Genomic DNA, 21,091 nt, shown 5'->3' on the forward strand with positions numbered 1-21,091 from the left:
CTTTTTCTTCAGAGGATGTTTTCCATTGAGTGGCTCTGAGGTTTGTCTCTTATTAAGTTCACAGGCTTGTATCACATGGAGTAATTACTACACAGATAAGGAAGCCTGACAGCGGGGTGGGGGTAATTGCTTTGCATCGTGTGCTGCTTGGAAGGGAGCCGTTGCTTGTGATTTTCTCAGCCAACAAATAGGACGTCTTGCGCTGCGGTTGTGCCGCGCGCAGGAAACGCGATAGTCACGCACGTCGCATCGAGGCGAAGCCCCTCCCCCTCTCGGATGCTGTAGGTTTGCCCTTGGCTCTTTGGAGTGACTCAAATGAAATCTGCATTTTCATAATCACTCCTCTGTACCAGTGGTATCCTGTCAATGCAACTCACTCCCGTTTACACATGCTTAAAACGTTCTGTAATTCCTCATATACTGTTACAATGTTTTAGGTTTTTTTTTTTTTTTTTTCGTTTTTTGTATTCTTTTGGCAGTACGGATATTATTGTCATTTTTCTCTTGTAAATCCTTTATTTTGTTCTTTGTGCTCGCGGTCATGGTGGTTTGGGAGGTTTTGTTGTGATTTTTTTCGGACGTGGATTGAGCATAGTGTGGGAGATCCGCTGTTTCCGAGGCATGGCTTGGACTGATTCTTTCCTTCCAGGGTTGTCATTAGCAACAGAGCAGAATGTCTCATGGCAAGTAAAGCATGCTATTTTTGTATAAGATCATGAGGACTTTTTGCATTGAGTTTGCTTCTACATACAGACGTATATGCTCTTCTACACTGGAATATGCATGTTGGTATATTGACAACCAGGTGAAGACCAAGACAAGGCCATGCAGGGCTCAGTTTTATTCATTCATTCATTCATTATCCTAACCCGCTTATCCTGAACAGGGTCGCAGGGGGGCTGGAGCCTATCCCAGCATACATTGGGCAAAAGGCAGAAATACACCCTGGACAGGTCGCCAGTCCATCGCAGGGCAACACCATTCACTCACACACTCATACCTATGGGCAATTTAGACTCTCCAATTAGCCTAACCTGCATGTCTTTGGACTGTGGGAGGAAACTGGAGTACCCGGAGGAAACCCACGCAAACACGGGGAGAACATGCAAACTCTGCACAGAGAGGCCCCGGCTGACGGGGATTCGAACCCAGGACCTCCTTGCTGTGAGGCGGCAGTGCTACCCACTGCACCATCTGTGCCGCCTGGGCTCAGTTTTAGCCATATTATTTTACTGCGCTATGAAAACAATGATAGGCAGTGGTAGCTTGCGGTGCATTGTGGGAAAACTGACCCCTTGCACTTCTTAGTGGCAGTTGTTGGCCTCTTTGTAGGAACAGGTGGCTGAGATCTCTCTGGAGACCTCGGAGCTGGAGAAAGAACATCCACACCATCTCTGTGATTGATTGCAGATGCCTTCTGTAGACACCAGGCCCAGTTTTAATCAGCACTAAGCATACTGGGGACACTCTTTAGGCAATGCTCAACCAACAAAAGCTTATTGTTTTTCAGCTCCACTGTTTTATATCAATAACTCACTTGTGGAATTTTGACAGGTTGTGAAAGCATGGCTTCCGGTTCATTTAAAGCACCTGAAATGTCTTCCAACTGGAGTAGCAATAGGAAATGTATTGGCCACGCCATTCTTTAATACTGTTGGATAACCGCTTGCATGTAATTTGGTAATCACTGTTTTTCATGAAGGATTTCTAATATTGTATTGAGAATGCGTGTTGAAACAGAGGCTAATTTGGAAAAATATTTCATTGTTGAACTGAAGTTCTGTTCCACATCTTACCAAGTAGTGTGTCACTTTGCATGGACAGGAGGGAACTGCTCTTTGAGCTTCAGTCAGAAGTCAAACTACTTTTATGTGCCATTTATGAAAAGACAGTAAGGATCATGGCTGAAGTTTGTGCTTGGAATACCTCCATGTATTATTCAGTAGGTAGAAATTACAGCAAAACCTGGAAAGAGTAGACGTCTCTCAGCCCATTTGTTCAGGTAAAGATCAGAGTTTAAAAATTAGGACAGTAGCTAAAAATGATTCTGTGTGGAGTAGAAAAAAAGGTGTTTGAAGCATCTTCCAGGAAAACCTACCTGACCTTCTCAGCAAGGTATGTTACAGAGACAAATACGCATTCAAAAATAGCTTCTGTTAAAGCCAGCTACCTCACATGATGTCATTTAGCCCAACTTTCCTTTAATATATCATTTAGGCTAGGACATATAGCAACACAAGCAAGTCTTATGTTTAAGATGATGTCCATTTAGAAAACAATATAAAGAGCAAAAATCCCGCAAAGGGCAATTTTCTTCTTCTATATTATGTTATTTTGATGTTCTTTTATCTGTCACTTATCCTAATGTACTGAACAGTTTTCTTGTTTTTGCCAAGTGCAGGGAGTTTAAATGGGTGTTTGTAATGGATGCTAAATATTTTAACATGCTATCCCCAAAGCGACTCATTGAGTTGTATAGTCATGGACAGTATGACATTGCGGACATCCTTAAAAGCTGTAACTTTCTCCCGAGGAAAATTACTAGTTCAGTTATCATTGCAATTCCTCCTATGTCATCACAGTTCTCCATCTTGAGTGTTTCACATTGGGTGGAGTAAATGAGCTTAAAAGCAAGTGGAATATTGGCTAACTAACGCAGCACTCTTATTGTCTCGCTGTTTGAATAAAATGTCACTTTGATAAAGGCAGCTTACTGATCCACTGAGCAGTTTGTCTCTGGAGGTAGAAACTCTGCATACGTTGTACTTTTATGAAAAGCCTTGATGAATCACTGTACTAGTCGTGTCACCTTGTGCTTTCTCGTGTGTGTGTGTGTGTGTCTGCTTGCGTGTGTGTGTGTGTGTGTGCGTGTGCTTTTTTCATAAGGCATTTTCCATTTTTGCTTACTTTCTATACCCAGAAATATTTTATCTCTGAATGTGAGGTAACATAGATCTTAGAAACTATTGTTAGAAAGATACTAATAGGCCTTTGTGAAATCCTACATATTTGTAGAATCAGAGGTGTGGAAGATAAAATACGAACAATTCTAACATCCTCTAATTTTATGAAAAGATCTAGTATGATCTAGATGTAGTAGTCTTGCAGATGAGTGTAGAGTATTTGCTGATGAATAAGTACAAAATTCCTGCAGTCTTTACAGGTTTTTATACCACGGAGGAAGTGTGTGCCATTGTCGGTCTTGTGAACACACAGTGCATAGGGTCTCTGAGCAATCCGAGGCCCCATTGCTCTCTCTGGCAGGACATCAGCTCTTTATCTTCAGATCACACTTCCATGTCCTGTTTCCTTCTCTGAAACGCCTCTTTTATGTGTGTATCATCATTTTCCCCATATGGCACTTCTCTCATCTGGCATTGAAAGACCTTTCATGGGATATCTTGTGAATTCTTTTTTTAAAAGAAGCATTATGCTTCTGTTTTTTCAAGGGTTTGTTCTCTGTTGGCTGTTTTTGTTGTTTCAATTTCAGATCGTCTTGCGCTCATCAAAACCTTTTAAAAAGTGTAATGCTTTTGAAATCTAATTCTGCAGTTTCAAACCTTTTTTTTATAAAAAAATAAAATAAAATAGTTATTTATTTTTGGTCATTCTGAAGTGAACGAAAACCAATGCAGGAACAGGCATGCAACATAGATATTTATTATGTACACATGATTTTCTAGTGATGAAGACACTGAATGAGTGCCTTTGCAATTTATTGTAGTTTATCAGTTATTATAATCATTATAATCACCAAAATATGTTACTCTGTGGAGGTGTTGGTGACTTTCCATATAATGAGGAAGGCAGTCATTTCTACCAGTTCTAGTCACTGAACGAAGACAGGCACGTGATGGAAGTCATTAGGTACAACCCACCTGAAATAAGCATGAATTGCTGTGAAAACCAAGAGTAAAAGGCTGTATAAAAGGGCAAGATACCAATCCTATTTTCATACTGTCAATCATTTAGTCACCTCTGTCTGTGTCCTGTGTATCCTCTTCTCCGAACCTAATCCATATGAAATATCCTATTTGTGTAACCTAGCCCCGCAAACCACAGCACATTGTCTTGCAAATATTTGTCAGCCATGTCCGCTGTAGTTCTTTGAGCTCACAGAACACACGTGCTTGGACACACACACACACGTACAGAAGTTTTGTGTCAAGGTAGCGCTCTTTTGTTGTTTTGTATAAAGGGAATATCTGCATATTTGAGCAGTGTCTGGTGGTATATTGCCGTATCAGTGATTTATCGTCGGTGTCTTTTGAAGGGCTAGTAAAGAATATCTCCTGTCTTGCAGAACTATTTTTATCAGCTCTCCTGTTATCTGCCATGTGATGCCATCAGGAGACAGCCGCTCGTGAACAGGCTGTATTGAGTTTGCACTCACGGGAGAACGTTTGTACATCGCATTGATCTGACACGCTGTTGCAGTCCTTGAGGTGTGAGGTTACAGATTTATTTATGGATGTCTTTATAGAAAAATATCTGTGTAATAAGTACAGGGCAGCCTGTAGCCTAGCGGCTAAGGTACCGGACATGACTGCGACCCAGACGTTGGTGGTTCAAGCCCTGGTGTAGCCACGATAAGATCCGTACACCCTTGAACAAGGACCCTTGAACTAGGCCCTTAACCCTGCATTGCTCCAGGGGGATTGTCCCCTGCTTAGTCTAATGTAACTGTAAGTTGCTTTGGATAAAAGCATCACTTAAATAACAAATTATTATTATAAACTGAGGTGTGCCTTTTCCAGGCAGAGTAATTGTCTGTAAATCCGGTGGAATTGTTTTTATTTCCAGATCTGTCTACTGTACAGATCTCTGCATATACACTTTTATGGCAGCAGCGGACATTGCTGACAATGTGTGAGGTTATGTGCAGTGAGGTGTCTGTGTGTGTTTGTGTGTGGAACTGTGTGTGTATTTATGTTTGTCTTTTCGTAAAACTATCCAGGTGTTCATCTCCACATATTATTTCAGCTCAGGCATATGAGAGTTAAAGTGTTGTTTATTTTTACCATCTTTAAAACAATACCCCTCTTCCATTCTGTTCACCTCTCAACTTCCTTGTCTTTCAGCAGGCCCACTTAACTGAGAAATAAATCCCAAAAATGTTTGAAATGGCAATACATGGGAAAGCAATCTTCTGCAGGGTGGAAAGCTCACACCTGTAACAGATTTAGGATAATTGCTGTTTATTTCCCATTGTACTGCACCACACCCTGTTCCTGAATCCCTCCTTTCATCTCTCCGTGGGCCCCTGCTGCTGTCAGTACTCTTGGGTGGTGGGAGCTGTGGTCCACCATAAACCCGTAATGATGCCGCTTCTCATTTCACAAAGAAAGTCTGTAAGTTTTGCCGTGTAATCGATCTGGACCTTATTCAATCCCGCACTGATGCTGAAGCTTTGCGGCTTTGGTGTGGGAGGCATCCAAATCTGAGTGTTTATTACCTAGAAGCATTCTTTGTAACACTTTATTTGAAGGCTCCTACATAAGAGCTATGCAACTCCTTCATAAGCCCTACATAGCACATTCATAAGCACTACGTGAGCATTCAGAAGCGCTTAAAACGTTGGTTTTAGATGTCAAAAAACAACATCTTGTGTCAGTTTATTAGGTATTTCATGGTAATGTCACTGGATAAATCAATCAAACCTGTTTGCAGTTATTGACATAAACGTTTCTGAATGTTTACGTTGTGCTTAAGAATGTGCTATGGGGTGCTTTTGAAGGCATGGAATAGCTCTTATGTCTTCAAATATATTGTGTTCCCGCATTTTCCTACACACTGATGGAGAAAGGAGACGAATCGGCACCATTGTGACAAATGTGTGTGGTCACCCTCCCAACAGGTTCCAACTGGTTTCCCTGTTTCCCATTTCGCCAGGGTCCAGTATCTAGCGGCCAGCAATCAATTGGAGCCTTTTCTTCTTGGTGAAAGGACTCTTCCGTATAAGGCTCTATTTTTGAGCTCACACACTCCCTACTATTGCATCTTGTATTGTTGTGGAGTATCGCATTGGTTGGCCATTCAGTCATATCGTTTCTTCTTTTTTGGACAAGCAAGATGTGAGGCCACAGGAACGTGGAGGTTAATTGAACAAAAACATGAGGAGTGATAGAGGTCAGTGCGGTGTTTTAGAAGCTTCTAGTGTTATGCATACTTTCCTCTCTTTCGTAAAGACTTCAAACTGGAGAGACCAGAGAAACAGTCCAAGGCTAAAACTGCTGAAACAGTCCCTAGTGCTCAAATAACTTGTAGTGCTGAGATTTTGCCCAGGTATTAAGTAGTTTGTGGTGCTGAAATCTATTTGCTTTCTGAAATTCCCCCTTGTTTAGAAGTAGCCCTGTGTGGGTACAATTGCTTTATTTTGTATCAGTGAGTGTGATTGTAAAGTATGTGGGGGCTAAGGGGTGAACCTCATTAAAGAAAGAGACTGGATGCCTTTGTGTTCTAGGTCCAGAATAATCTGTTTCTCCTCATCTGGTCTTTCATCTCCTGTTGGTGAATCTATTGTGTGATGTCATGCAAGCAAAGATTTCATCAAACATTTGACTTTGTCATCAAAGGCAAGTGATCCACAAAATGGTCTCTTTAGGCATCGGACATCTCTCTCCACTTCTAAAATGGTGATTTGTTGTGGTTGGGTTAAAGTTTTCATCTAAATCCAGTACCATAGAACAAGGGTTAAAATTGAAATGCATTGCGTTTCAAGCTGATAAACGGGCATTAGATTGATAATGAGAAAGAGAGAGACGTCAATGTGTGGATGTAAAAATTGGTCTTTTGATCCAGGGATTATTTTAATCACCCCGGGGAGTAGTTACCACCGTGAGAGTGAGCAGTTGGCAGGGCAGGGGAAGTTGAGTGGGCCAGCTTTGGCCCTGAATCAATTAACATCACACTGCCATAGCAGCATGTCCCCCCCCAACAAGATGCAGAGCAGTTTCACACAGAATTTACAGCCACGGCTGACCTGTCAGCAGCCATTAGCACATCGAGCACGCCACCACAAACAGGCCGGACTGCCGAGGTGCCCCGAACATGCCCTCAGAGTGCCTTTCACATCGTCAGCCATGACGGGTTCACAGGGCTAACGCTCCTGCTCCGCTCCTGCAGTGATGTGCTGTACATCGTGTCCGTGTTTCTGAGTCTCCCCTCCTATGGTCTTCATTGCTACTGCCTTGTCTGTTATTACCATTGGGTAAAATGGAATGGTTACCATGGATGATGTGTTGGATGTTCCATTTTGTTTTAGAGCACAGTGCACGCGTCATGTTGTATTTAACCTACAACTGCTATTGCTGTAACACTGGAGTGGTCTCTCTTTAGCACCTCACAGTATGCAAACCCAGAGCCCTGCTGTGTCAGTCTTTGAGTCATCCTGACTTCCTCGGCAAAGGGAGAGGACAGTAACCTTTGATGAGCTAAAGTATGCATCCAGATGCTAGAAAAAGACTAGGCAAAAAGTTCTATGTGTGGCATTCCTCTAAATACAGTCATCTGTCAGTCGGAGGGTTGCCGGTTCGATCCCGGGTGTCGAAATGTCCCTGAGCAAGACGCATAACCCCTGATTGCTCCTGATGAGCTGATTAGTACCAAGTGTGTGTGAATGGGTAAATGAGAGGCATAAATTGTAAATTGCTTTGGATTAATGTGCTTTATAAATGCAGTCCATTTACATTTGTAACATTGTTTATTTCACAAACAAAGCTGGCTTGTTCAACTATTTCTTGTTTATCGTCTTGTAGAATTTGGCTGTGGCAGCATGCTTAGTCCTTTTAAAAATAATTCTCCATGCTGTATTAATGATGTGATGTAGATGAGGTTACATGAGGTGAGGCCCATTTAGTTCCTCCAGATGATTCCTTACTTCTGATAGGACAGCATGCATCATGGGTGCCAGGTTACTTGTATCATCGGAGGATGTGATTGGCTGTGCTTTCAGGGTAAACTAACCGTTCTCTCTGATTGGCTCCTCAGGTACAACCCGCCTCCCACGTGACGGAGAGGTCCCTGGAGTGGATTACAACTTCCTGTCAGTGAATGACTTCCTGAACCTTGAGCAGAGTGGGACTCTTCTTGAAATAGGCACATATGAAGGTAATGCTTACTGCAGTAATGCACCTTCTATTTGTAATTTTGAGCCACCCTGATTTGACACCCTTTTTTTTTTTGCTGAAAGATGTGAAACATCCGTGGCCGTAGTTATGCCCAATCCATCGTACTACCAGAGCCAGTCAGCATTTTAATTTAGTATTCTTAAGAATGCACAGAAAGATGGATGGAAGAGGTCTTGTGCAATATTGGATTTCTGATTGATGAAGGAAAAGACTGAAATGCATTGATTTATAACCAGTATAGAAAATTACCTCTGACTACAAGTAATGTATTCAGTTATTGATTAAAAGCACCGTATGTCGGTACTTAAATCCCTGATGTTTAAAGTGGAGATGCTTTATCCTCTAGTTTTATCCACCATTTCAGTATTCATGTATATACTACCATGACTACTACTATACTACCTGAGTGCATGCGTGTGTGTGTGTGTGTGTGCATGTTTGAGTGCATGTGTGTGTATGTGTGTGTGGTTGAGGTTGAGTGCATTTCTGCATCTCTCCCTGTCATTTCTCTGGACCTGGGCAGTGGTGAAGCTTCATTAATTAGGCACCCTGTGAACAATTTGGCTCACTCCTAAGAGCTAGTGGGACATTGTGCATTCCGCTGACTGTCAAAAACCTTTCCCCATAGTCAATATCCAGCCTCTAATTGCAGCCGTATTTCTCCACTCTGACATATAACCAGAGTGCAGGCAGAGTCCCGGTCCCCTTATCACTCTCCCTATCAGAGAGATACCTCGCGCTGCTTCATGCTGTGTTTACCAATACTAAACTTTGGTTCGGGACAATGTTCGTACATTCCGATGCAAAGTCTCTCAGGTTGTAATTGGCCGCATGCATCTCCTTCTTAACATCCACACTGTTGCTATTCATAAGTAGCCATGGTTTCTCTAGGTTCTGTTTGCTAGCATAGATCGTTTTGCATAAATGGACTCATTGAATTGGGCAAAGATCTAAAGGGCTTGTTCTTTCTAATTTGAATGATAAGTTATGGGCATGTGAGTGTGCCTTACCACTGTATTTGTTTCTAAATTTGAGAATAAGTAAGCTTTCTGCTAACCATGACATAACAATTACAAAGAGGAATCTAGAGTAATTGCCTTTAGTATCATTTGATAAAATGATAAAGTGTGGGCGACATGGCTCAGGCAGTAAGAGCAGTCGTCTGGCAGTCAGAGGGTTGCCGGTTCGATCCCCCGCCCGGGCTGTGTCGAAGTGTCCCTGAGCAAGACACCTAACCCCCAAATGCTCCTGACGAGCTGGTCGGCACCTTGCATGGTAGCCAATCGCCGTCGGTGTGTGAGTGTGTGTATGAATGGGTGAATGAGAAGCATCAATCGTACAGCGCTTTGGATAAAGGCGCTATATAAATGCCAACCATAAAAATGTGGTCCGAAGACCGATTTTTTAGTTACTTGAACCTGAAGGCAGAGGCAGAGGTGGGAGGAGAAGAGAAGAATGGTAGGGGGAGGCGGGGCTGGAATGCTGGAGTCCTGCTAGTGATTGGTTGGTAATATATGCCATCAGGAGTTTATTACAGTGGTGATTTGTCCTGAGGAGGGAGAGAAAATATTGACAAAAGCAATCTAATCATGTCTGTTTTGTGGCTTCTAAAGCTACGGCTTTCTCTAAGCTATCATCAACCACAGTGCACCCCCTCTCTCTCGCTCTGTCTCTCTCTCTCTCCCTCTTTCTCTCATCTTTTCTCTCTTCTCTCTCTCCTTCTCACTCTCACTGTGTTGTGTGCCTGTGTATGTGTATGATCAATTTATTAGACCGTCTATCTGTAACTGCAGCCTACATTTCTCAGGAGAAAAGCGGAATAGCGACAGCTGATGGTGACAAACAGAATCTCCATTCATTGAGATTCATATTTAATGAGCTTTCAGCCTGGCTGTGCTGTCCATTCTACATGCTCGCTGCTCTTAAACAATGGCACTTTGCTTTTCCTCGTCCTTAATAAAATGCTAAATTAATTCCACTCTCAATCCAAATGGCTGCTTTCCACGCCCTACTTTTCAACAAAATGCACTTAGAGGCCAAATTGTATTTTGTGTGCTCTCTCTCTTATCCGCTGACTACATCAAAAAAAAAAAAAAAAAGGCTACTCCTGCATCTCTCCTTTTCTCTAAAGATGCTAATATCCCCTGTTGCCTAGGTAACTATTATGGTACACCCAAGCCCCCGAGCCAGCCCCCCAGCGGGAAAGTGAGTGCCAGTGATGCTCTGCAAGACAGCCTTCCCGGCTCCCAGCACTCCACGCCCAGGCGTTCCAAGTCCTACAATGACATGCAAAATGCTGGATTAGTGCCTGCGGACAACGACGATGACGACGAAGTCCCTGAAATGAACAGCAGTTTTACAGGTAGAGCCGCCGAGCGGCGCGACGGCGCGCACCCGCCTCTGAATGACAAATAACACCGCCATCTGGCTGCAGCGAGCGGTGTGCAAACACGCATGCTCATTCAGGTTCAGGGGCCCCTCTGTGACAGCCGCTCTGTCTCTGTCTCTGTCTCCGGCTCTGTCGCGCGGAGCCGCGTTCGTGCGCCGAGTGGGATGTAATGGGCTTTTGGATTGTGACGCAATTTTAAGGTTTGGTTTGAAGTTTAAAAATCATTCAAGTTCGAATCATTGTGCATAATGCATCTACTGTATGGGGTTAGATTTTAATGCATGAGCTGTCTCATTTTAATTGTTTACGAGACCTTATTTTGGCACATTGATAGGATAAATTATCCATATAGCTAATAGGACTTATTTTATTCATGTATTGTGTATGATCATGAAAGTATGAATAATATGTACAGACCATGTTTACTTCTTATGAAGAGAGGTATCTCTAGACTGTGTACAATGTTATGTTTAGTGGTTTTAGTAGTTTAAGACCTTTGTCCACAGTAAAATAGTTTAAATGCTAGTACTACTGAAAACAAGAAACCGCTATACAAACTATTGAGCTATGAGACATGATAAGACCTACAGGGTGTGCTGAAGGTGAGGACACATTATATCAGCCAAAATAAAAGGTTCGGACATTGTCAGGACACATTCCTCCCGAATATTCTAGACGGGAAACACAAGGCTATCCGTTTGTGCCCTGGTGGGGGTGGCAGTTGTCAGATGTTGATTCCCTGCTTCTCATCAGAGCTGTGTTTGTCAGACAGCCAGGTGTTGATGAGGATGTTAGTGGCGTTGATTACCCCGCAATGGCTGGATGGATTATTTCCTGGTGGGAGGGGCTCTGTAATTGCCCCTCCCCCATGCCTGACCTCACGCACTGTGGCAGCAGGCAGGGTGTCGGGGGGGAGGGGTCAGTATAGCAGAGATACTGTATATAAACGCTTAGCCTGTTGAATGTTATGTATCTGTGATGACCCCTCACCCGTAGAGACGGTCGGTCTCCAGGTATTCAGCTGTCTCTCCCCCCCCCCAGGAGACTCGAGTGAAGCAGACGAGCACCCCGCGCGACCGTACCTCTACCGCGACAACGCCCCCTCCTACGGTCTCAACAACGCCTCGTCGTCAACCACGGACAGCTCCCAGCAGACGCACCTCCACCTTCAACCTCCCGAGGAGGACCCGCTCGGCCCTCTGCCGGACAGCTGGGAGATGGCCTACACTGAGACCGGAGAGGTCTACTTCATAGAGTACGTACCCCCCCCCCCTGTCTGCCACCCTCTGTGGAGTCTGTCCTGCCACTCTAAGCTCATCTGCAGTTAGTGTTAGAAAGGGAATGTGTATTTCAAATGGCTTGTATAGCCCTCTGTCTTAAGCCTCTATAATGCAGACATGGGTATATCCCTGCCAAATGAGTCATTCAAGGTCTCTATAGGATGCTAGTTTGTTTGTGGCTTCTACTTGTTACAATTACCCATGTTTCTGGAAAAACTTGAAATTGCTCCCGCTCTTAAAAACTGTTCCCATCCCCTAATGCAGCATTCTTAAAACAGTGTCTGCTCCATATAGCGTATACTCCTAGCACTTTTAAACCTTTATTTCACCCCCCCCCCATCCCCTGTCCTCTCTATACCTCTCACCATCTCTCGTCTGTCCTGTCCAGATCACCACTTCACAGTGTGCAGTACATACATGTCATGTCATTGTCATCCTGAGAGGGCTTACACAGACAAAATAAAATTATATTATAAAGAATATCCCCATAATGTTCTGTACAGGGAATGTACGTTTCAGGCTAGTCTCAGGAGAGAAAAAGTATATTCTCATGCTCTAACCATGATGAAAGTGCTCACTCATTTCACCCATTCGCTATGTGAGAAAAATACCCTGGCTTTGGAATATGATTTTTCCTACCAGAGGTGGATATTATCATTAAAACAGCAGCTCGGTGGTTATGAAACGCTGCCAGCCCACACAAATGCGTTTTTAATTATGTCATTTTTTTTTACAGTGGTAGTTTTCTTTTTTTTTGACAGTAGTATAATGGGACATTTTATCAGGTATTTTATTGCACCTCTGTCCTCTGCTTTTATTGCAGCCACAACACAAAGACGACGTCCTGGATCGACCCTCGGGCCCTGGACAAGCCTCAGAAACCTCTGGAGGAGTGTGAAGACGATGGTAGGGCCTGTCGTGCTGCCTCCTCATGCTCGCGTCATCACAAACACACACAGAAACACACACACACACATACACACACAACCGTTTCCTGAGTGCGTTTGTCCATACAGACTGTGAGACCTCCAGCAGGCCACAGGTGGCACTCTTGAGTGAGTTATGAGTGAGATGTCCCCAAAGCCTCAAGGACTGGCTAGATTATTTGCATCATCGACCATAAATAAATAATGCCTTCTTTACGGAAGCACAGCCGCCCACAGAAGATGGTGTGGCTTAGAAAATGCAGTGTTACTGATTTACTGGCAGGCAGAACACTCTTTACTCTGCGAGACCCTCCCCCAGCCCCCCCACGTGTGGTCACTTCTTATTAAAAAAAAAAAAAAGAGAGACAATCTGATTGGCGATGTGTCTGTGCCGAAGAGGAGGATTCTGGGCCATTAGAAGCCCTTCAGCAGTAAGAGGGAACACGATTACTCACTGGAATGATGAGGAACGGTAGAGGATGCACATACACCCCCAGTGGATGGTCTTGGAACCGCATGCTTCTTTCATTTCTAAAATAAATTATTCAGATCACTGGACATTGAAGATTGGAAATTCAGTTTTTACAAATAGATTTACAGAGTGTAATTATTTAAAAGATATTTCAATTTCTCAATTAACTTACACTATTGCTTTAATCCTTGGTGTCACATTTTCAACAGGAATCCTGTTCTTGCCATATTATTCCATACGCACATACTTATATGTATGTATTCAATGCTTTCAGAATTGAAGTTTAGAAATGACTGAATACAGGAAAGGCAAAATAAAAGCCTTTCCTGTCCCCTCTACACTGCCACTGGAAGATCTGGAACAGTGCCATCTACTGGCCTCTTGGGAAACAACCCTTTAGGTTTACTAATTGAAGCCAAATTCGCTTTCAGTTTGCATCAATCAGCGTGTGACAATTATAGATTTCTATTTATTTATTTGTGCGTTTTTGCTTTCTTACTGTAAAAACAGCCACCCTAATCAGTGAATTAATTCTCATCTCATTGCTGCATGAGTTGCTATGGGTTCATACTGGGTTTAACGCTGTTAATTGTCACCTCCCTCCCTGCATTGTGCTGCTTATTGATTGCCTCGCTCTGAAGCTTGTTCTTGAATCTCACTCTCTCCCACCCTTGCTGTCTGTCCCCCCTCTCCCTCTCTCCTCATGTCTCCTTGGCTCTGCTCACTTGCTGTCTTTCACTTGGAGAAGAAGGCGTACACACTGAAGAGCTGGACAATGAGTTAGGTAGGCACCTGTCACTCAGGAGACCTTGCTATGGCATGCTTTGTAGTTGCATGCATGACCCCCCCCCCTCACCCCATCTGCCTCCCTCCTGGCAGCTTGATTGAGCTGGGCAATTTTCCTTGGGTTTTTTTATTTTAGAATTTTAGATTTTGTTAGCCTTACTGATTAATAAGGTTAATATGACTTTTTAATTACAATTTCAAGGTTATTTTGTTTTGTTATTTTAAAGGTTTGCGCTGTACAAGTTTGGTTAAATCTCGTATGTCTGTAATATTGTTTGAATGTGCTTACTATCATAGTCTGAACGATTGGCAAGCAGACATTTATTGAATATGCCCCATTGTCCCGGTTTTGGTTTGTTTCTGTGACGGAGTATATTTCCGTGATGATACAATACCAGAGAGCATAAAAATGCATGTTCCAGAAACCCTGTGAGCCATTATTTTACTGCTTAATTTTTCTTTGACCATAAGAAAGAAGAGAAAAGTAGGCAACGCATTTAAAATAACATGATGCAGTGGGTTGGTTTTCAGCCACCAGCCAGCACTGAATACTACCTTTTGAAGTCACTTCAGACATCACTTCTTTACACTGGAGCTTACTGATGTACTTTTGTTTGGCTTCTGCTATTTTGGTGGTACATGTTTAAGGTACAGTGAATTCACAGCAAATCTCAATGTGCTAAACACATTGGCCGGCTTGCTGGATAGTTGTTTATGTATTTAGACATAGGCAGCCTGTCTAGGAGATGCCTGGTCGATAAGTATTGATCATGAAATTTGAAACATTGCAGAAACACGGTTACTGTATGCACACACATGCATCAATAGGCGAAGGATTCAAATGAGCTGCAAACGTTTTAATATGCAGTTTGTCTTGCAGTACCCCTCTCAGCCAAAATGTGGAGGAGCCCTTTTTAACAAATGCAGTTTAACTTACGATATCCATTCAGACCTGCTGTCTTTTTTGGCTTAGTGTATTTACAGGCGATCCTTAGACAATAGATGGTTCCAGTTACAACAGATAAATCCAGTAACACATTTGTAGTAGTTCCCCTTGGCTGAATAGAACTTATCCCCTCCCCCCAGGAATTAATGTTTATCAGTATGTATCCATCAAGCAATTGTTTACTCTAACAAATGTGTTGCTTTAAAAAGTGACATTTTAATTTGTTAGCGTGTCTGTGTGTGTGTGTGTGCACGCACGAGTGCATGTGCGTGCGTGTGTGTGTGTGTGTGTGTGTGTGTGTGTGTGTGTGTGTGTGTGTGTGTGAGTGAGTGTGTGCGTGTGTGTTTGTGGTCTGCATGTATGTGGTGTTTGTGCATTTTTCACGATTTGGCTGATCTCTACTGAAATAGAAAAATCATAGATGAACAATGAATACAGAAACAGAAAGTCTCAAATATACTTGTTTACTGAGAGGGTTTGTTTATGAATAAATGCATAAATTGGAAATTGTCTTGGCTTGTGCAGTTTCCTGGGAGTCAGTTGGGCATGTATAATGAAAGATTGGCAGTTTTGGTTATGTGTTTAACAAAATAACCATTTTCTGCACATTTTAATTTAGCCTATTACCAAAAATGAAGAAGGGATTTTGCAGGCAGTGAGGGCAATGTATGTGTTAATTCCTCATGCCCATGTACACCTTAGGACAGAAAGTGGTTTATATTTGCTGTATAATCACACACTATTTGTGTGCCTTTCACACTGAAACTCACCACTCCCCACATGCTGGGTGTGCTTGGATTTAAAAAATAAAAAATGAAATATATTTAAAAAATAAACATTGAAATGCCCTCTGAGCATATTGTCTGATCCAGACATGTCTGTTTGTCAATGAAGGCTCAGGTGCAGTAAGGGCTTAGACAGATGGAAGCATTTATTAGAAATATGGTCTCTGAGTAAAATGTCATTAGTTTTCCCTCCAAAGTGATTTCTGTAGCCCAATGCTGCTGGAGGAAGGACTGGGCTTATCAAATAACTTGTTTTTCTCTGGCATTCTGTATATTTCTAGTCATTATCTTATGATGGAAACATACGTACAGTAGATCACCGTTAGGATAACAGATAAAATCAACATCTGCTCACCTGTGCACTGTATATCAATGTGAGATGTTAGTTCTAATATGACAAACTCCCTAACCTTGCAGCTATGCTTGTAAAAGTCTACCAATAGTACATGCTTTAATGTATGGCATCTTCTCTCTTGTAGAACTGCCGTCCGGATGGGAAAAGATAGAAGACCCAGTGTATGGAGTATATTATGTAGAGTAAGTATCACCCCTCAGTGAGTTTGTCCAAGTCGGTATGAAAGCAAAGGAGCGAGAGCACTGGGATAGCGGAGTCTGTGCTACGTCTCTGCTTGTCATGGACTGTTCACAATGTCTTTGAATGTAGGCCATCTTGCCTTGCCGTCATTTGGTAATATTTAGTTCTTTCTCCCAATGGATGCCCGACAGGCTGAACACGGATTGAAAGGCATCGCATAGTTTTCATGCTCTGCAAAGCGGTAACTCTGGGGCTAAAAATCATATTTGTCTTGTAGATTTATACATCATTGCTGCATAATTGCATACCTCTTTATAAACATGGATTTTAATGCCACAACCCTCCTTTCCTGAAGCAGCACTTTATGGTCGTCTTGCGCTGAAGTGCCTGCCTTTTGCTGTCATCTGGTCTGCCCTTATTTTCCACTGCTGAGAGATTTAAGAACCCATGTGCCAGAGACACTGTCAGGTAGCGTGTACCCTGATTTATCAACGTCTCAATAAATCTTGTGTCTGTCCCCCTCTCCCTCCCTCCCCCAGTCACGTAAACAGGAAGACACAGTATGAAAACCCCATACTCGAAGCCAAACGGAAAAAACAGCTAGAGCAGCAACAGCCACCAGAAGGTGAGCGGTACATTCGAGGTTCGTTTCCAGCCAGACATGGCGTCATTTCTTTCTTTTTTCATGTCCGTGATCGTCTCGTCTGTCATTTTGTGTTGGTGTGCCCCAATGTATATTTTGAAAGTTTCTAAGTTAAAATCATTGGACATTCTTATTTATTTATTCATTTCAAGGCATTAACTGGCATTATTTGATCAAGTTTTGTTTGTAACTTTGCTATAAGATTTGCAAGTGCTTAAATGCAGTAATGAGGGATAGAAAGGAAACCTAACAAAATGTTTTATCATTAAAAAAAACTGAAATATCTTTAATAAAGATATCAGTTCCCTGTCCATGATGTGTATAATACAATAACTGATGGTTCATTTTCACTGTTAAGTATGCACTCAGCGACTACTTTATTAGGTAGACCAGTGCACCAGTTTGTTAATGCAAATATCTAACCCTCCAATCATGTGGCAGCAACTCAATGTATAAAAGCATGCAGACATGGTCAAAAGGTTCAGTTATTGTTCAGACCAAACCTCAGAATGGGGAAGAAATGTGATCTAAGTGACTTTGACATGGAATGATTGTCGGTGCCAGACAGAGAGGTTTAAGTATCTCAGACACTGCTGATCTCCTGGGATTTTCATGCGCAACAGTCTCAAGAGTTTATAGTGAATGGAATGGAAAACAAAAAAACGTCCTGTGACCGGCAGTTCAAAAACACCTTGTTAATGAGAGAGGTCAGAGGACAATGGCCGACAGGAAGGTAACAGTAACGCATTTAACCATGTGTTAATACCGTGATATACAGAAGAGCATCTCTGAGCACACAATAACTCAAACCTTGAAGTTGATGGGCTACAGCAGCAGAAGACCAATAAGTCCAAAAATAAATAAATAAATAAATAAAATAAATTCCTACTGAAGTGGTCACTGAGTGTATATGCACTGGCCTACCAACTAATTAATCATTGTGTTATTGAAAATAGTGATATCCTTGCTAAAACATTTGAATTGTTTGCTATGTAAACCTCATTGCTTGTATTGGATATCTGGCAAGAAAGTTGTATCCCCAGTAGATACGTCTGCTGGTTTTATTGACTGCAAAACTGTCCAATGAGGTGGAGTGGAGACTTTATGACATGATAACATTTTCTCAGTAATGTCCAATTCACATTTTAAGTCATTCTCAGCCTTTGCTTATTTTGATTGTTGGTACAAAGAATGAACCTTTGATTTAAATGTACCCAATGTTTAACCTGCTACAGTGCGGTGTTTCTGTAATAATAATATGAGGCTGTTGAGCTCCCTAAAAAGGTCTGCTCCATTGCTGTTGCAGAATGGATAGAGGGGCACTCCTCTTCAGTGGCTCCGCTAGCCAGCTACGCTACAAACCACCAGGAGACGTACCGGGACCCCATGACTGCCCCCCCACTGCCACCCCCTCTGGGGTCGAAACGTTAGTGTCCCCTGTCCCCACAGCCTGCACTTACACTGCTATCAGCTCGTCTCATCGCTGATCCAAAATAGACTTTACTTGTGAAGTGGTTCTATTATGTAATTTTCACAGCAGGAATTTGGGAATCCTTTGTAGATTTGCCAAAGACCTTGATGTATGAGTGAACAATTATCTGATGCGTCTACCTACATGTCAGCCAGGTCATTGGATTAACATGTAAATACGAGCCCATGCATGCACACACAAACACACAGAAATATGTATACGTAGGCCAGCACGCATGCACACACAAACACACACATGTACACACACACATATACGCACATACACTTAGCAGGATGGAAAACTCAAAGCGGTAATCATTTAAATCAGGGTAGGCATATTTTATGTTTCCGTATAAAGTGATTAAGGTTGATACCACTCAAACTTGTCTTTGGTTTGCGGCCAGCTACCTTACCGTTCAGGCTGTCCACTGTTTGGATCTGGTTGCATCGATTAGAGCAATGATGTCAGGGCTTCTTACTCCCAGTCGATGAAGAAGGTCTGGGTTCAAGGTCTGTCTGAAGGATCAGGCTTGGATTACAAGTTTGAGTAGACCGTGTTTGATAAGATGGGTTTAACCTGTATTTTCCCAAGGCGAATGCATTGCCCTGAGGGATGGCTGTTGCGTTTAATGGTTGTGAGGCCTACCACAGTACGTATAGCTGCTGTTTAAGGCTAGGACTTTCTCCATAGTGTTTGCATTATAGCACCTGTTCCTGAAACACTGGCAGTTATTCTCATTGTCACCACAACAGGTGGTCCAGCCCCGAACCTCCGTTTGCATTCACTGTCACATCTCGTGTCTGCAGGGTGATGTACTGTATGCACCGGCCCACGGTGTATATGTGCTAATGGTGCGTTGTGATGAATATAATGCAGCTCGGCTCGGTGGCTGTCGACCGCACTCGCTCCTGCGCTCCATCAACTCTCTGCGTCCCCGACGGGAGAACCGACCCGGCCAGCCGGGCGAGCGGCGATGCGGTGTCTGAATGTGTGTTTCTCCTGCTCCAGGAGGCAAGGCCTTCTTCACACGCAACCCGGACGAGCTGAAGGGAACCTTCATCCGCACCAAGCTGAAGAAGAGCCGGCGGGGGTTCGGCTTCACCGTGGTGGGCGGGGACGAGCCTGACGAGTTCCTGCAGATCAAAAGCCTGGTTCTGGACGGCCCTGCTGCTCTGGACGGGAAGATGGAGACTGGTAGGTTGCCTGTTTTCTTTTTCGCGAATTAATTTGGTCTGATTATGTAGGATGACAGGTGTTTTGGGTGTATACAGTCGGGTAGTTAAGTAAGCAGTCTTTTACTGTATAGCATATAGTTACCTAGCCTTCCCTCAGATGGCTTTTGACACTCCGACCTGGGGCTTGTTGCAGGTGACGTCATTGTGAGCGTGAACGATGGCTGTGTCCTGGGATACACGCACGCCCAGGTGGTGAAGATCTTCCAGACCATTCCCATCGGCTCCATGGTGGACCTCGAACTGTGCCGGGGCTACCCTCTCCCCTTCGACCCCGACGACCCCAACACCAGCCTGGTGACGTCGGTGGCCATCCTGGACAAGGAGCCCATCATCGTCAACGGGCAGGAGAGCTACGACTCGCCCTCCAGCCACGGCAGCCAGGCCAACAACGGCATGAACGGGGCCAAGGAGCCGCGCTCCTACAGCCCCTCTGCCGAACTGTCCTCAAACGGCTCGCACTCCTACCCCAGCGACGTGGTGACGCTGGCCTCCTCTATCGCCACGCAGCCCGAGCTCATCACCGTCCACATGGAGAAGGGCGACAAGGGCTTCGGCTTCACCATCGCGGACAGCCCCGGAGGGGGCGGCCAGAGGGTCAAGCAGATAGTGGACTACCCCCGCTGCCGGGGGCTGAGGGAGGGGGACATTATCATGGAGGTGAACAAGAGGAACGTTCAGAGCATGTCGCACAACCAAGTGGTGGACATGCTGAGCAAGTGCCCCAAGGGAAGCGAGGTCACCATGCTGGTGCAGAGAGGTGGGTCCTAATCGATTGTGGATGGTGGGAAAGGGGGACGGGGATTACTTTGATGAGAGGGATGGCTAGAGGCTGTTTTCTGAGCGAGCTCACCTCATGAATATGGAGGCCGCTCAGTGACCTTCTGGGACGCTGTCCGTCTGCTCTCGCCGTGGAGTTAACGAGTCTCGGCCCCATTCCTTTGAGGAGGGCAGCCGGGATTGGTGGACTCAGTTCTGAGTTTAATGAAGAGGAGAGGTAGCTCTGTAGATTCCATACCCGGGTACACAGGTCATGCTCTCTGTATGGTAGAAGGCCACACACGTGTGCAAAGCTACAAGCACTAGTGCTTTACATGTGCGTTTGCCCATGTGCCTACAGTGTGTATGCATGCCTTTGAAATAAATGTGCTGTTTAAGATTACGTAGGGGGAGGTTACTGAGCTTTGACTGGCGGTCCTTCACAGAGGAGTGAATGTGTTGAACAGCCTGAAAAGGAGAAAGCCAGTGAACTGGGGCTTTATTCGCATCAGCACGAAGGCTTTAGGATGCCGCTGAGCAGGATGCTAATTCCACTCTGTGAAATGCATGATTAAACTCCTTCGGTGGCAGAACACTTTTTCGCTGGCATTTTAGGTTGTTAATTTGATGAATTTACAATCCAGAGGCTCCTTATCTGCTCTGTAATTAAGCGATTGCAATAGCAGAAGTAAATTGGTGCACCTCTGACAAACGGGAAGGTCAGACTCGCTTGTTTTA

General features: G+C 43.8%; 1 protein-coding gene across 14 annotated transcripts in view; it reads left to right on the top strand.

Annotated features, from left to right (window-relative positions):
• The window catches only part of magi1b (membrane associated guanylate kinase, WW and PDZ domain containing 1b), a 128,874-nt gene that overhangs the window by 80,134 nt on the left and 27,649 nt on the right, over positions 1–21,091 (top strand). For 5 of the 14 annotated variants that reach the window (XM_061218645.1, XM_061218654.1, XM_061218651.1 and 2 more), the window contains exons 3-12: positions 7,990–8,109; positions 10,285–10,491; positions 11,560–11,773; positions 12,622–12,704; positions 13,942–13,980; positions 16,193–16,250; positions 16,788–16,891; positions 18,198–18,317; positions 19,371–19,556; positions 19,731–20,354. In XM_061218645.1, coding sequence (XP_061074629.1) covers positions 7,990–8,109; positions 10,285–10,491; positions 11,560–11,773; positions 12,622–12,704; positions 13,942–13,980; positions 16,193–16,250; positions 16,788–16,891; positions 18,198–18,317; positions 19,371–19,556; positions 19,731–20,354 — 1,755 coding nt within the window. The remainder of the gene's footprint in view (positions 1–7,989; positions 8,110–10,284; positions 10,492–11,559; positions 11,774–12,621; positions 12,705–13,941; positions 13,981–16,192; positions 16,251–16,787; positions 16,892–18,197; positions 18,318–19,370; positions 19,557–19,730; positions 20,355–21,091) is intronic. The other 9 variants (XM_061218646.1, XM_061218660.1, XM_061218657.1 and 6 more) reach the window with 5 other exon arrangements.

This window comes from Conger conger, chromosome 14 (assembly GCF_963514075.1).
Source record: "Conger conger chromosome 14, fConCon1.1, whole genome shotgun sequence".
NCBI classification, from domain to species: domain Eukaryota; kingdom Metazoa; phylum Chordata; class Actinopteri; order Anguilliformes; family Congridae; genus Conger; species Conger conger.